Source organism: Pelobates fuscus, chromosome 5 (assembly GCF_036172605.1).
Source record: "Pelobates fuscus isolate aPelFus1 chromosome 5, aPelFus1.pri, whole genome shotgun sequence".
NCBI lineage: Eukaryota > Metazoa > Chordata > Amphibia > Anura > Pelobatidae > Pelobates > Pelobates fuscus.
Window position 1 is genome coordinate 371,767,657 of NC_086321.1, and position 12,690 is coordinate 371,780,346.

Below are 12,690 nucleotides of genomic sequence, written 5' to 3' on the forward strand. Positions count from 1 at the left end.
GATCTAACCTGGCAAGAAAGAACAAGAAAAGAGAGGTGGCAATTTTTTTTCCAGGTAGCTTGAAATATGAGCTGATCTATGAGGAGGCCGACCCGGGTGGTAGGTTTCTTATAGTGATAGTTCGAATTAATGATATTGTGTATACTTTAGTAAATGTTTATGCTCCAAACCAATCTCCATACAGATTTTTGGGAAATCTGATGCAAAAGATTGACCGCGTATCGTCTGGCAGCCTAATTATCGGTGGGGATTTTAACTGCACCATAGATAATAAAATAGATGGGAACAGAACTAAACCCGTTCATATAGACGGCAAGCAAAGAACAGGTCTATCAATGATGCAGACTTTTCTGGCAAAAAACTGTTTGTATGATGCTTGGAGAACGTGTAGTCCAGAAGCGAGAGACTATACGTTCTTTTCAAATGTTCATCAGACATATACCAGAATCGATTATTTTTTGGTTAAATCTGAAACTCTGGAGCGAGTTAAGAAGGTGACAATTGGACCGATAACATGGTCCGACCATGCACCTGTAAGCTTAGTTATAAAAAATAATGCCGAATATAAATGCAGAGATAAATGGAGACTTAATGAAAATTTACTAAAATCAGAAACTAATGTAGAAGAACTGCGCACTCAGACTAGAGAATTCTTCGAAATCAACGATACAGGGGATGTCTCCAATGCCATGCTATGGTGTACTTTTAAATCATATATAAGAGGTTGTCTCATAAAATTGGGTGCCATTATAAAAAAAAAAGAAGGGAAAGGAGCTTAACAAGCTCTATATTGATCTGCAAAACAAGAACGCTTACATAAACTCACCATCAATTATAAAATTTTGGAGGATATTAAGGAGATCAGGGGAAAAATATTAGCAAGAACCCAAGAAAAGATCAACAAAGCCATGTTAATCTTAAAACAGATTATAGACCAATCTCTCTTATTAATTTGGATATCAAAGTTTACTCCAGAATTCTGGCCGATAGACTTAAACAAAACATACCCAATATTGTACATTTAGATCAGAGCGGGTTTGTAGAGGGCAGGGGCACATCTGATAACATTAGGAAATTATTGAATGTCTTATATCATGCGAACCAAAGTTCGTCTCCCTTTGCTATGGTTACCCTCGATGCCGAGAAGGCCTTCGATCGGGTTAACTGGAAGTATCTGGAGGAAGTACTGAGGGCCTTCGGCATCGAGGGTTTCTTCAAGGAGTGTACAATGGCATTATATAAAGATCCTCAAGCCAAAGTATCAGGATATATGTTTCAATCAAATTGGTTTCCAATTAGAAATGGGACGCGACAGGGATGCCCTTTGGCACCCCTGTTATATATCCTTTCTATAGAGCCGTTGGCAGCTGCGATCAGACAGAACGATGACATCAGCGGGCTAAAAGTGAATAGGATGGAGAACAAAATTGCACTATATGCAGATGATGTCCTATTGACCCTTGCAGACCCTATAAGATCTATCCCAGCCGTATTTCGGCTTATTAACGTATTTGGTAAACATTCAGGTTATAAAATAAATATAAAGAAAAGACAAATCCTGATGAAAGGTTTAAGTGGACCTGGGGTAGACAAACTCCAAAAAGATTTTAAATGTGACTGGGAAGCAAGGAATATAAAATATTTAGGGGTAAAACTATCGCTAGACTATAGAGAAATTGGAGAACTTAATTATACAGACATTGCCATCCAATTTAGGAACATCTTAAAAAATTGGAAGGGATTGGAACTTTCTTGGTTGGGAAGGATTGAAGCAGTAAACTTCTATCTCCTCCCCAAGTTGACATTTTTATTTAGTAATCTTCCATTGAGGGTGTCATGCCAGACGATACGCGGTCTTCAAAGGCAATTATCAAACTATATTTGGCAAGATAGGAGACCTAGAGTGTCTTTGGAAATAATACAGAGAGACTGGAAAGAAGGGGGATTTGTTTCCCAGACATACAGAAACTATATATGAATAATATGGTAGCACACTTAATTAAGTGTGATAACTTCACAACGTCTAGACCAAATTGGTTAGACATTCAAAAAATTAGATCTCTGTGATATAGAACCTCTATTTCTCTGGTGGTGCGACAGTGAATTTCTAAAAAAATATAAGATCTAGTAATCCGATGAACAATACAATGATTTACATTGTTAAGCACTTGAAAAAAAAATACGGAACAAAACACAGATCATCAAATGCCCCATTAATAAGCTTAAAACATTACATAAAGGATATAAATATCCAAGAATGGGTAAACTGCGGAATAGTAAGAATAGCGGATCTTTTAAATAATAATAAAATACTGCCATTTCCAATATTTCAGTCTAAATATAACCTCCCTTCGAAGGAAATATTTAATTATTTAAGAATAAAATCCTTTACTATGGGAAAAGTCCTTTCGGAAACTTCTCCAATTGACCAGTTCGTAGCATTCCATTATAAAAAAAAAATTGCATCTAGATTTAATCAATTTTTAAGAAGTCAAAGGCAAATAGATAAAGTGCCAGCAATGAATAAATGGGAGCAAGAACTTAATTTTTTATCCCCGGTCGAGGACTGGTTGTTGGGTTTACAAGCAGTAAAAAGATATATACAGGAAGTGTACTTCAAACTAGTATACCGTTGATACTTGGTGCCTACTCGCCTTCATAGATTTCAACCAACACTCCTACCAGATTGTTGGAGATGTGGCAGGAGGTTCATTCTCCCACATCTGGTGGGACTGTGAGGAGTTGAAACCTATGAAATTAATCTTAGCGGAATTGGTAGATTTTGTGTTTGAGATTCAGACGGTGATTACGCCTCAAATGTTTTTGTTCCATCTAGACCTGCCAAAAAGCAATATAAAATTAAAAATTCTTATGATTCACATCTGTATGGCAATAAAAATAGTTATGGCTAGAAATTGGAGAACTATGGGTGCGTTAAACTGGCATGATATATGTACACAGATTACCAACGCAGCATGGAAGCTGGGATAGCTCTAAACAAGATATCTAGAGAAAAATATAATGAAGTTTGGGTCCCTTGGGTTAGATATATTAACCATAAAACTCAAACCCCCCCCCCCCCCCCGCCCTCCTATAGATAGCCAATCGTAGGTAGTAGTGAAAATGTGATGTATGGATAAGATGAACTGTATGTATGGTATGTTTGTACGGCTGTAGATACAGCAGAAAACTGGTAGATGTTTATTCGAGGCACGGTCCTACTGTTATTCATATTTATTATCTTATTGCAAAGTAACTTTTTGTACTGTTTAAAATTTTACAGTTAAAAGCTGTATCTGTACTTGAATGAATTTTTAAAAATGAAAATAAAGATTTATATATATATATATTTAAAAAAAAAAAACCTGGTCAGACAGACTTCCTGCTCTCTGTATGACAGAACAATAATATGTATAGAGAGGACCATAAATCTGCTCTGTGCAGCTGTGAGAGCTATTGGAGACAGACTGTACCAGAACAGCAGGACATTTGCCCCATTTTGAAGATGCACATTAAATGGTTACTTTGACAGACCCGATATTAATAATCCGTATCATTCTGCCCCAAACAACCTAGAGTTAACACTTCTACATACATCTTCTATAGGTGTCCCTGAAATTCTGGTTCGCCACCGGAGGTGCTGGCTTCTGCATCAGCCGAGGTCTTGCGTTGAAGATGAGCCCCTGGGCCAGGTCAGCATGTTTGGTAGATTTTGTTATTTGTAACATGTGGCAGTTTTTATTTTTTTTAATGATAAATTATATCCCTCTCCTTAGCATGGGAAACTTTATCAGCACTGCGGAGAAGGTACGTCTTCCTGATGATTGCACTATAGGGTATATTATCGAAGGATTGCTGGAGGTAAAAATGCAGCACAGTAACCTGTTTCACTCCCACCTGGAGAACCTTGAGAAACTGTCCCCCGACACAGTGTTACAGCAGGTTAGTATTCTTAACGCCATGGATGTAATGGTACACTATTAACTTTATCTGTTCATAGTTTAATTGTGGGGATTTCTTGTTGACAACTGAAGATTGAGAACACTTTCTCAAGATCTGCAAATCATTACACTTTTTAAAATTAAAGATGGTTGATCTTGGTGGCTCATCTAGTTCTGGTTATTAAACATATATTTTTATGTTGAATCACAGGTTACACTGAGCTATGGTGGTCCAGAAAATAAGAGGAATGTTGTGAAGATCACTGGACCTTTCAGTCTGGAAGATGATCCAAGTCGGTGAGTATTCATGATCCCACCTTTGCCCTAAATCAGCATTTTTTTGTTGCCCATAGAGCACAGTTGTCTACTTGCATGGCTTGCAGATTAAAACTAGTTTCCCTGGCTTTTGTGTGCCCCCAGACAAACTGAAGGAAACATGAGCTTTATATTTTGAGACTGTTTTAATTGGCAATAGCCTAAAAAATCTACCCATTTTCAGTGAGAACACTGGACAGCACTGTCACAGGATGTGTTGCATCTCTTTAAACCTATAAGATCACTGTCTATTTTTTTTTCTCTACAGATTTAAGTCTTTGCATTGCCTCTTGCACCCAGACACGACTTGGTGCCCTAAACAGAAGCCTACGTCTCCTATAACGTGAACACTAATCCACATCAAATCTCGCTAATGGAGACCAGGACTGATTTTGAGAATGCGCAGGATTTTCTCTAGAAGGTCAATGAAACTGAGTTTTCAGTTCATCAGTATACTAGACATCAGCGTAGGTCATCTGATGGAATAAAGATCTTATTTATCTGCAATACACCAGTACTGCACTGCTCGGACTTAGAAAATCATGTGGCCCAAGTACTTGTCAAGAAAATCATGTGTCCAAGAATCAGTCCAGAAGAGAATTCAGTAATGGGATAAAAATAAGGTACATATAGTATTAATATGTGTCCATTGGAAAGAACAGACCCTCCACTACATCATCTCTGCCTTCTTTGTCAATGGATAGGGCACTTCTTAGCTCCGGGTCATTAGAGGGCCTTTTCTCAGGTACTGTGCACAAGGTGGTTCCTGTTACAGTTACATTTCTGGTCGCTGTTGGGTGTAAACCTGAAGGAGCTTTAAGACATGACTACATGTTATTCTGTGAGTTCATATCTCCATGTTATGTATGCCAGACATGCCTTTTCCTTGTACCTTCATTCTTTTGGCATATTTATGTGTGTCTTTGTATGTTAAATCACAATCTTCTTTGCTGCCTCTGAATGTGTTTGTTCTAGGCCATTGATGTGATCTTTTTATGTAAATGAGACTTGTTCAAAATGTTTCACTTTGCACACTTTCCAAGATAATCCTCTTTGTATAAATTTAAATAAAGCTCTTTTTATTCTGTCATTTTTATTGAACTTTTTTGTTTTTGTTGCAATTGTTTTATTTTTGGTGGGGGGAATGTTAAGATGACGCTGTGATTCTGGACGAACAGGTAATTACACTAACTGAAATTGAACTGGAAAAACTAACAAAGACTGCTATTACTCCTCTTGGGGGGGGGCAGGCGTAGCTCAGTGTTATATCAGGTTCCTCTTATAGGGGCGGTATTGAGCTCGGTTTTGTATCCTGTTTCTTTTCTCGGGCAGTGGTGAGCTCAGTGTTATATCAGATTCCTCCTCTGGGGGCATTGCTAAACTCTGTTATATCAGTTCCTCCTGTAGGGGCAGTGCTGAGCTCGGTGTTATACCAGGTTCCCCCGGTAGGGGCAGTGCTGAGCTCGGTGTTATACCAGGTTCCCCCGGTAGGGCCAGTGCTGAGCTCGGTGTTATACCAGGTTCCCCCAGTAAGGGCAGTGCAGAGCTCGGTGTTATACCAGGATCCCCCAGTACAGGCAGTGCAGAGCTCGGTGTTATACCAGGTTCTCCCAGTAGGGGCACTGCTGAGCTCAGTGTTATACCAGGATCTCCCAGTAGGGGCACTGCTGAGCTCGGTGTTATACCAGGTTCTCCCAGTAGGGGCAGTGCTGAGCTCCGTGTTATACCAGGTTCTCCCAGTTGGGACAGTGCTGAGCTCCGTGTTATACCAGGTTCTCCCAGTAGGGACAGCGCTGAGCTCGGTGTTATACCAGGTTCCCCCAGTAGGAGGTTCTCCCAGTAGGGGCAGTGCTGTGCTCGGTGTTATACCAGGTTCCCCCAGTAGGAGGTTCTCCCAGTAGGGGCAGGGCTGAGCTCGGTGTTATACCAGGTTTCCCCAGTAGAGGCAGTGCTGAGCTCGGTTTTATACCAGGTTCCCCCAGTAGGGGCAGTGCTGAGCTCGGTGTTATACCAGGTTCCCCCAGTAGGGGCAGTGCTGAGCTCGGTGTTCTACCAGGTTCCCCCAGTAGGGGCAGTGCTGAGCTCCATGTTATACCAGGTTCCTTCAGTAGGGGCAGTGCTGAGCTCCATGTTATACCAGGTTCCTTCAGTAGGGGCAGTGCTGAGCTCTGTGTTATACCAGGTTCTCCCAGTAGGGGCAGTGCTGAGCTCGGTGTTATACCAGATTCCCCCAGTAGGGGCAGTGCTGAGCTCGGTGTTATACCAGGTTCCCCCAGTAGGGGCAGTGCTGAGCTCGGTGTAATAACAGGTTCCCCAGTAGACGCAGTGCTGAGCTCCATGTTATACCAGGTTCCTTCAGTAGGGGCAGTGCTGAGCTCGGTGTTATACCAGGTTCCCCCAGTAGGGGCAGTGCTGAGCTCGGTGTAATAACAGGTTCCCCAGTAGACGCAGTGCTGAGCTCCATGTTATACCAGGTTCCTTCAGTAGGGGCAGTGCTGAGCTCGGTGTTATACCAGGTTCCTCCAGTAGGGGCAGTGCTGAGCTCGGTGTAATAACAGGTTCCCCAGTAGACGCAGTGCTGAGCTCCATGTTATACCAGGTTCATTCAGTAGGGGCAATGCTGAGCTCTGTGTTATACCAGGTTCCCCCAGTAGGGGCAGTGCTGAGCTCGGTGTAATAACAGGTTCCCCAGTAGACGCAGTGCTGAGCTCCATGTTATACCAGGTTCCTTCAGTAGGGGCAGAGCTGAGCTCGCTGTTATACCAGGTTCCCCCAGTAGGGGCAGTGATGAGCTCGGTGTTATACCAGGTTCCCCCAGTAGGGGCAGCGCTGAGCTCGGTGTAATAACAGGTTCCCCAGTAGACGCAGTGCTGAGCTCCATGTTATACCAGGTTCCTTCAGTAGGGGCAGTGCTGAGCTCGGTGTTATACCAGGTTCCCCCAGTAGGGGCAGTGCTGAGCTCGGTGTAATAGGTTCCCCCAGTAGACGCAGTGCTGAGCTCCATGTTATACCAGGTTCATTCAGTAGGGGCAATGCTGAGCTCTGTTATACCAGGTTCTCCCAGTAGGGGCAGTGCTGAGCTCGGTGTTATACCAGGTTCCCCCAGTAGGGGCAGTGCTGAGCTCGGTGTAATAACAGGTTCCCCAGTAGACGCAGTGCTGAGCTCCATGTTATACCAGGTTCCTTCAGTAGGGGCATTGCTGAGCTCGGTGTTATACCAGGTTCCCCCAGTAGGGGCAGTGCTGAGCTCGCTGTTATACCAGGTTCCCCCAGTAGGGGCAGTGATGAGCTCGGTGTTATACCAGGTTCCCCCAGTAGGGGCAGCGCTGAGCTCCGTGTTATACCAGGTTCTCCCAGTAGGGGCAGTGCTGAGCTCGGTGTTATACCAGGTTCTCCCAGTAGGGGCAGTGCTGAGCTCGGTGTTATACCAGGTTCCCCCAGTAGACGCAGTGCTGAGCTCGGTGTTATACCAGGTTCCCCCAGTAGGGGCAGTGCTGAGCTCGGTGTAATAACAGGTTCCCCCAGTAGACGCAGTGCTGAGCTCGGTGTAATAACAGGTTCCCCCAGTAGACGCAGTGCTGAGCTCCATGTTATACCAGGTTCCTTCAGTAGGGGCAGTGCTGAGCTCGGTGTTATACCAGGTTCCCCCAGTAGGGGCAGTGCTGAGCTCTGTGTTCTACCAGGTTCCCCCAGTAGGGGCAGTGCTGAGCTCGGTGTTCTACCAGGTTCCCCCAGTAGGGGCAGTGCTGAGCTCGGTGTTATACCAGGATCCCCCGGTAGGGGCAGTGCTGAGCTCGTTGTTATACCAGGTTCCCCCAGTAGAGGCAGTGCTGAGCTCGGTGTTATACCAGGTTCCCCCAGTAGGGGCAGCGCTGAGCTCCGTGTTATACAAGGTTCTCCCAGTAGGGGCAGTGCTGAGCTCGGTGTTATACCAGGTTCCCCCAGTAGACGCAGTGCTGAGCTCGGTGTTATACCAGGTTCTCCCAGTAGGAGCAGTGCTGAGCTCGGTGTAATAACAGGTTCCCCCAGTAGACGCAGTGCTGAGCTCCATGTTATACCAGGTTCCTTCAGTAGGGGCAGTGCTGAGCTCGGTGTTGTACCAGGATCCCCCGGTAGGGGCAGTGCTGAGCTCCGTGTTATACCAGGTTCCCCCAGTAGGGGCAGTGCTGAGCTCGGTGTTATACCAGGTTCCCCCAGTAGGGGCAGTGCTGAGCTCGGTGTTATACCAGGATCCCCCGGTAGGGGCAGTGCTGAGCTCCGTGTTATACCAGATTCCCCCAGTAGGGGCAGTGCTGAGCTCGGTGTTATACCAGGTTCCCCCAGTAGGGGCAGTGATGAGCTCGGTGTTATACCAGGTTCCCCCAGTAGAGGCAGTGCTGAGCTCCATGCTATACCAGGTTCCCTCAGTAGGCGCAGTATTGAGCTGGGTGTTATACCAGGTTCCCCCAGTAGGGGCAGTGCTGAGCTCGGTGTAATAACAGGTTCCCCAGTAGACGCAGTGCTGAGCTCCATGTTATACCAGGTTCCTTCAGTAGGGGCAGTGCTGAGCTCGGTGTTATACCAGGTTCCCCCAGTAGGGGCAGTGCTGAGCTCGGTGTTATACCAGGTTCCCCCAGTAGGGGCAGTGCTGAGCTCGGTGTAATAGGTTCCCCCAGTAGACGCAGTGCTGAGCTCCATGTTATACCAGGTTCCTTCAGTAGGGGCAATGCTGAGCTCTGTGTTATACCAGGTTCTCCCAGTAGGGGCAGTGCTGAGCTCGGTGTTATACCAGGTTCCCCCAGTAGGGGCAGTGCTGAGCTCGGTGTAATAACAGGTTCCCCAGTAGACGCAGTGCTGAGCTCGGTGTTATACCAGGTTCCCCCAGGAGACGCAGTGCTGAGCTCGATTTTATACCAGGTTCTCCCAGTAGGGGCAATGCTGAGCTCTGTGTTATACCAGGTTCTCCCAGTAGGGGCAGTGCTGAGTTCGGTGTTATACCAGGTTCCCCCAGTAGACGCAGTGCTGAGCTCGGTGTTATACCAGGTTCCCCCAGGAGACGCAGTGCTGAGCTCGATTTTATACCAGGTTCTCCCAGTAGGGGCAATGCTGAGCTCTGTGTTATACCAGGTTCTCCCAGTAGGAGCAGTGCTGAGCTCGATTTTATACCAGGTTCTCCCAGTAGGGGCAGTGCTGAGCTCGGTGTTATACCAGGTTCTCCCAGTAGGCGCAGTGCTGAGCTCGATTTTATACCAGGTTCTCCCAGTAGGGGCAATGCTGAGCTCTGTGTTATACCAGGTTCTCCCAGTAGGGGCAGTGCTGAGCTCGATTTTATACCAGGTTCTCCCAGTAGGGGCAGTGCTGAGCTCGGTGTTATACCAGGTTCTCCCAGTAGGCGCAGTGCTGAGCTCGATTTTATACCAGGTTCTCCCAGTAGGGGCAGTGCTGAGCTCGGTGTTATACCAGGTTCTCCCAGTAGGCGCAGTGCTGAGCTCGATTTTATACCAGGTTCCCCCAGTAGACGCAGTGCTGAGCTCCATGTTATACCAGGTTCCTTCAGTAGGGGCAGTGCTGAGCTTGGTGTTATACCAGGTTCCCCCAGTAGGGGCAGTGCTGAGCTCTGTGTTATACCAGGTTCCCCCAGTAGACGCAGTGCTGAGCTCCATGTTATACCAGGTTCCCCCAGTAGGGACAGTGCTGAGCTCGGTGTTATACCAGGTTCTCCCAGTAGGGGCAGTGCTGAGCTCGGTGTTATACCAGGTTCCCCCAGTAGGGGCAGCGCTGAGCTCGGTGTAATAACAGGTTCCCCCAGTAGGGGCAGTGCTGAGCTCGGTGTAATAACAGGTTCCCCCAGTAGGGGCAGTGCTGAGCTCCGTGTTATACCAGATTCCCCCAGTAGGGGCAGTGCTGAGCTTGGTGTTATACCAGGTTCCCCCAGTAGGGGCAGTGCTGAGCTCCATGTTATACCAGGTTCCCCCAGTAGACGCCGTGCTGAGCTCCATGTTATACCAGGTTCCTTCAGTAGGGGCAGTGCTGAGCTCGGTGTTATACCAGGTTCCCCCAGTAGGGGCAGCGCTGAGCTCGGTGTAATAACAGGTTCCCCCAGTAGGGGCAGTGCTGAGCTCGGTGTAATAACAGGTTCCCCCAGTAGACGCAGTGCTGAGCTCCATGTTATACCAGGTTCCCCCAGTAGACGCCGTGCTGAGCTCCATGTTATACCAGGTTCCCCCAGTAGGGGCATTGCTGAGCTCGGTTTATACCAGGTTCCCCCAGTAGGGGCAGTGCTGAGCTCCATGTTATACCAGGTTCCCTCAGTAGGCGCAGTATTGAGCTCGGTGTTATACCAGGTTCCCCCAGTAGGGGCAGTGCTGAGCTCGGTGTAATAACAGGTTCCCCCAGTAGACGCAGTGCTGAGCTCCATGTTATACCAGGTTCCTTCAGTAGGGGCAGTGCTGAGCTCGGTGTTATACCAGGTTCTCCCGGTAGGGACAGTGCTGAGCTCAGTGTTATACCAGGTTCCCCCAGTAGGGGCAGTGCTGAGCTCGGTGTTATACCAGGTTCCCCCAGTAGGGGCAGTGCTGAGCTCGCTGTTATACCAGGTTCCCCCAGTAGGGGCAGTGCTGAGCTCGGTGTTATACCAGGTTCCCCCAGTAGGGACAGTGCTGAGCTCGGTGTTATACCAGGTTCTCCCAGTAGGGGAAGTGCTGAGCTCGCTGTTATACCAGGTTCCCCCAGTAGGGGCAGTGCTGAGCTCGGTGTTATACCAGGTTCCCCCAGTAGGGGCAGTGCTGAGCTCGGTGTTATACCAGGTTCCCCCAGTAGGGGCAGTGCTGAGCTCGGTGTTATACCAGGTTCCCCCAGTAGGGACAGTGCTGAGCTCGGTGTTATACCAGGTTCTCCCAGTAGGGGCAGTGCTGAGCTCGCTGTTATACCAGGTTCCCCCAGTAGGGGCAGTGCTGAGCTCGGTGTTATACCAGGTTCCCCCAGTAGGGGCAGTGCTGAGCTCGGTGTTATACCAGGTTCTCCCAGTAGAGGCAGTGCTGAGCTCGGTGTTATACCAGGTTCCCCCAGTAGGGACAGTGCTGAGCTCGGTGTTATACCAGGTTCCCCCAGTAGAGGCAGTGCTGAGCTCGGTGTTATACCAGGTTCCCCCAGTAGGGGCAGTGCTGAGCTCCGTGTTGTGACGGATCACGTGACTCGCTGTGAAGTTTGCAGCGATGGAGATAAGCTTCGCCGGACGCCGGGCTCTGGTGACGGGAGCTGGGAAGGGTGAGTGTCCGGGTCGGGGGTAGGGGATCCCGGGCAGAGCATGTAACAAGCTCCGCTCTCTGCAGGGATCGGCCGGGACACGGTGACCGCACTGAGAGCAGCCGGAGCCCAGGTGATCGCACTGAGCCGGAGCCCCGAGGACCTGGAGAGCCTGAGCCGGGAGGTGAGACTGCCAGAGCCGGCCACTAGGGGGACATAGAGAGACACTGCCAGAGCCGGCCACTAGGGGGACATAGAGAGACACTGCCAGAGCCGGCCACTAGGGGGGGATAGAGAGACACTGCCAGAGCCGGCCACTAGGGGGGGGATAGAGAGGCACTGCCAGAGCCGGCCACTAGGGGGGGATAGAGAGGCACTGCCAGAGCCGGCCACTAGGGGGAGAGAGAGCCACTGCCAGAGCCTGCCACTAGGGGGAGAGAGAGCCACTGCCAGAGCCGGCCACTAGGGGGACATAGAGAGACACTGCCAGAGCTGGCCACTAGGGGGACATAGAGAGACACTGCCAGAGCTGGCCACTAGGGGGAGATGGAGACACTGCCAGAGCCGGCCACTAGGGGGAGATGGAGACACTGCCAGAGCCGGCCACTAGGGGGAGATGGAGACACTGCCAGAGCCGGCCACTAGGGGGAGATGGAGACACTGCCAGAGCCGGCCACTAGGGGGAGATACAGAAAGACACTGCCAGGTCCGGCCACTAGGGGGAGATGGAGAGACACTGCCAGAGCTGGCCACTAGGGGGAGATACAGAAAGACACTGCCAGGTCCGGCCACTAGGGGGAGATGGAGAGACACTGCCAGAGCTGGCCACTAGGGGGAGATACAGAAAGACACTGCCAGGTCCGGCCACTAGGGGGAGATGGAGAGACACTGCCAGAGCTGGCCACTAGGGGGAGATACAGAAAGACACTGCCAGGTCCGGCCACTAGGGGGAGATACAGAAAGACACTGCCAGGTCCGGCCACTAGGGGGAGATGGAGAGACACTGCCAGGTCCGGCCACTAGGGGGAGATGGAGAGACACTGCCAGAGCCGGCCACTAGGGGGAGATGGAGAGACACTGCCAGAGCCGGCCACTAGGGGGAGATGGAGAGACACTGCCAGAGCCGGCCACTAGGGGGAGATAGAGACACTGCCAGAGCCGGCCACTAGGGGGAGATGGAGACACTGCCAGAGCCGGCCACTAGGGGGAG

General features: G+C 48.9%; 2 protein-coding genes across 2 annotated transcripts in view; both read left to right on the plus strand.

Moving 5' to 3' along the window:
* RFNG (RFNG O-fucosylpeptide 3-beta-N-acetylglucosaminyltransferase) overlaps positions 1-5,346 on the plus strand; it is a 29,818-nt gene extending 24,472 nt beyond the window's left edge. The window contains exons 6-9 of the mRNA XM_063456200.1: positions 3,607-3,692; positions 3,777-3,942; positions 4,153-4,238; positions 4,525-5,346. Of these exons, the coding sequence (XP_063312270.1) occupies positions 3,607-3,692; positions 3,777-3,942; positions 4,153-4,238; positions 4,525-4,603 (417 nt within the window). The 3' untranslated portion in view covers positions 4,604-5,346. The remainder of the gene's footprint in view (positions 1-3,606; positions 3,693-3,776; positions 3,943-4,152; positions 4,239-4,524) is intronic.
* Positions 5,347-11,403: 6,057 nt separating this feature from the next.
* DCXR (dicarbonyl and L-xylulose reductase) overlaps positions 11,404-12,690 on the plus strand; it is a 31,740-nt gene continuing 30,453 nt past the window's right edge. Inside the window, exons 1-2 of the mRNA XM_063453401.1 lie at positions 11,404-11,501; positions 11,567-11,664. Coding sequence (XP_063309471.1) covers positions 11,450-11,501; positions 11,567-11,664 — 150 coding nt within the window. The 5' untranslated portion in view covers positions 11,404-11,449. The remainder of the gene's footprint in view (positions 11,502-11,566; positions 11,665-12,690) is intronic.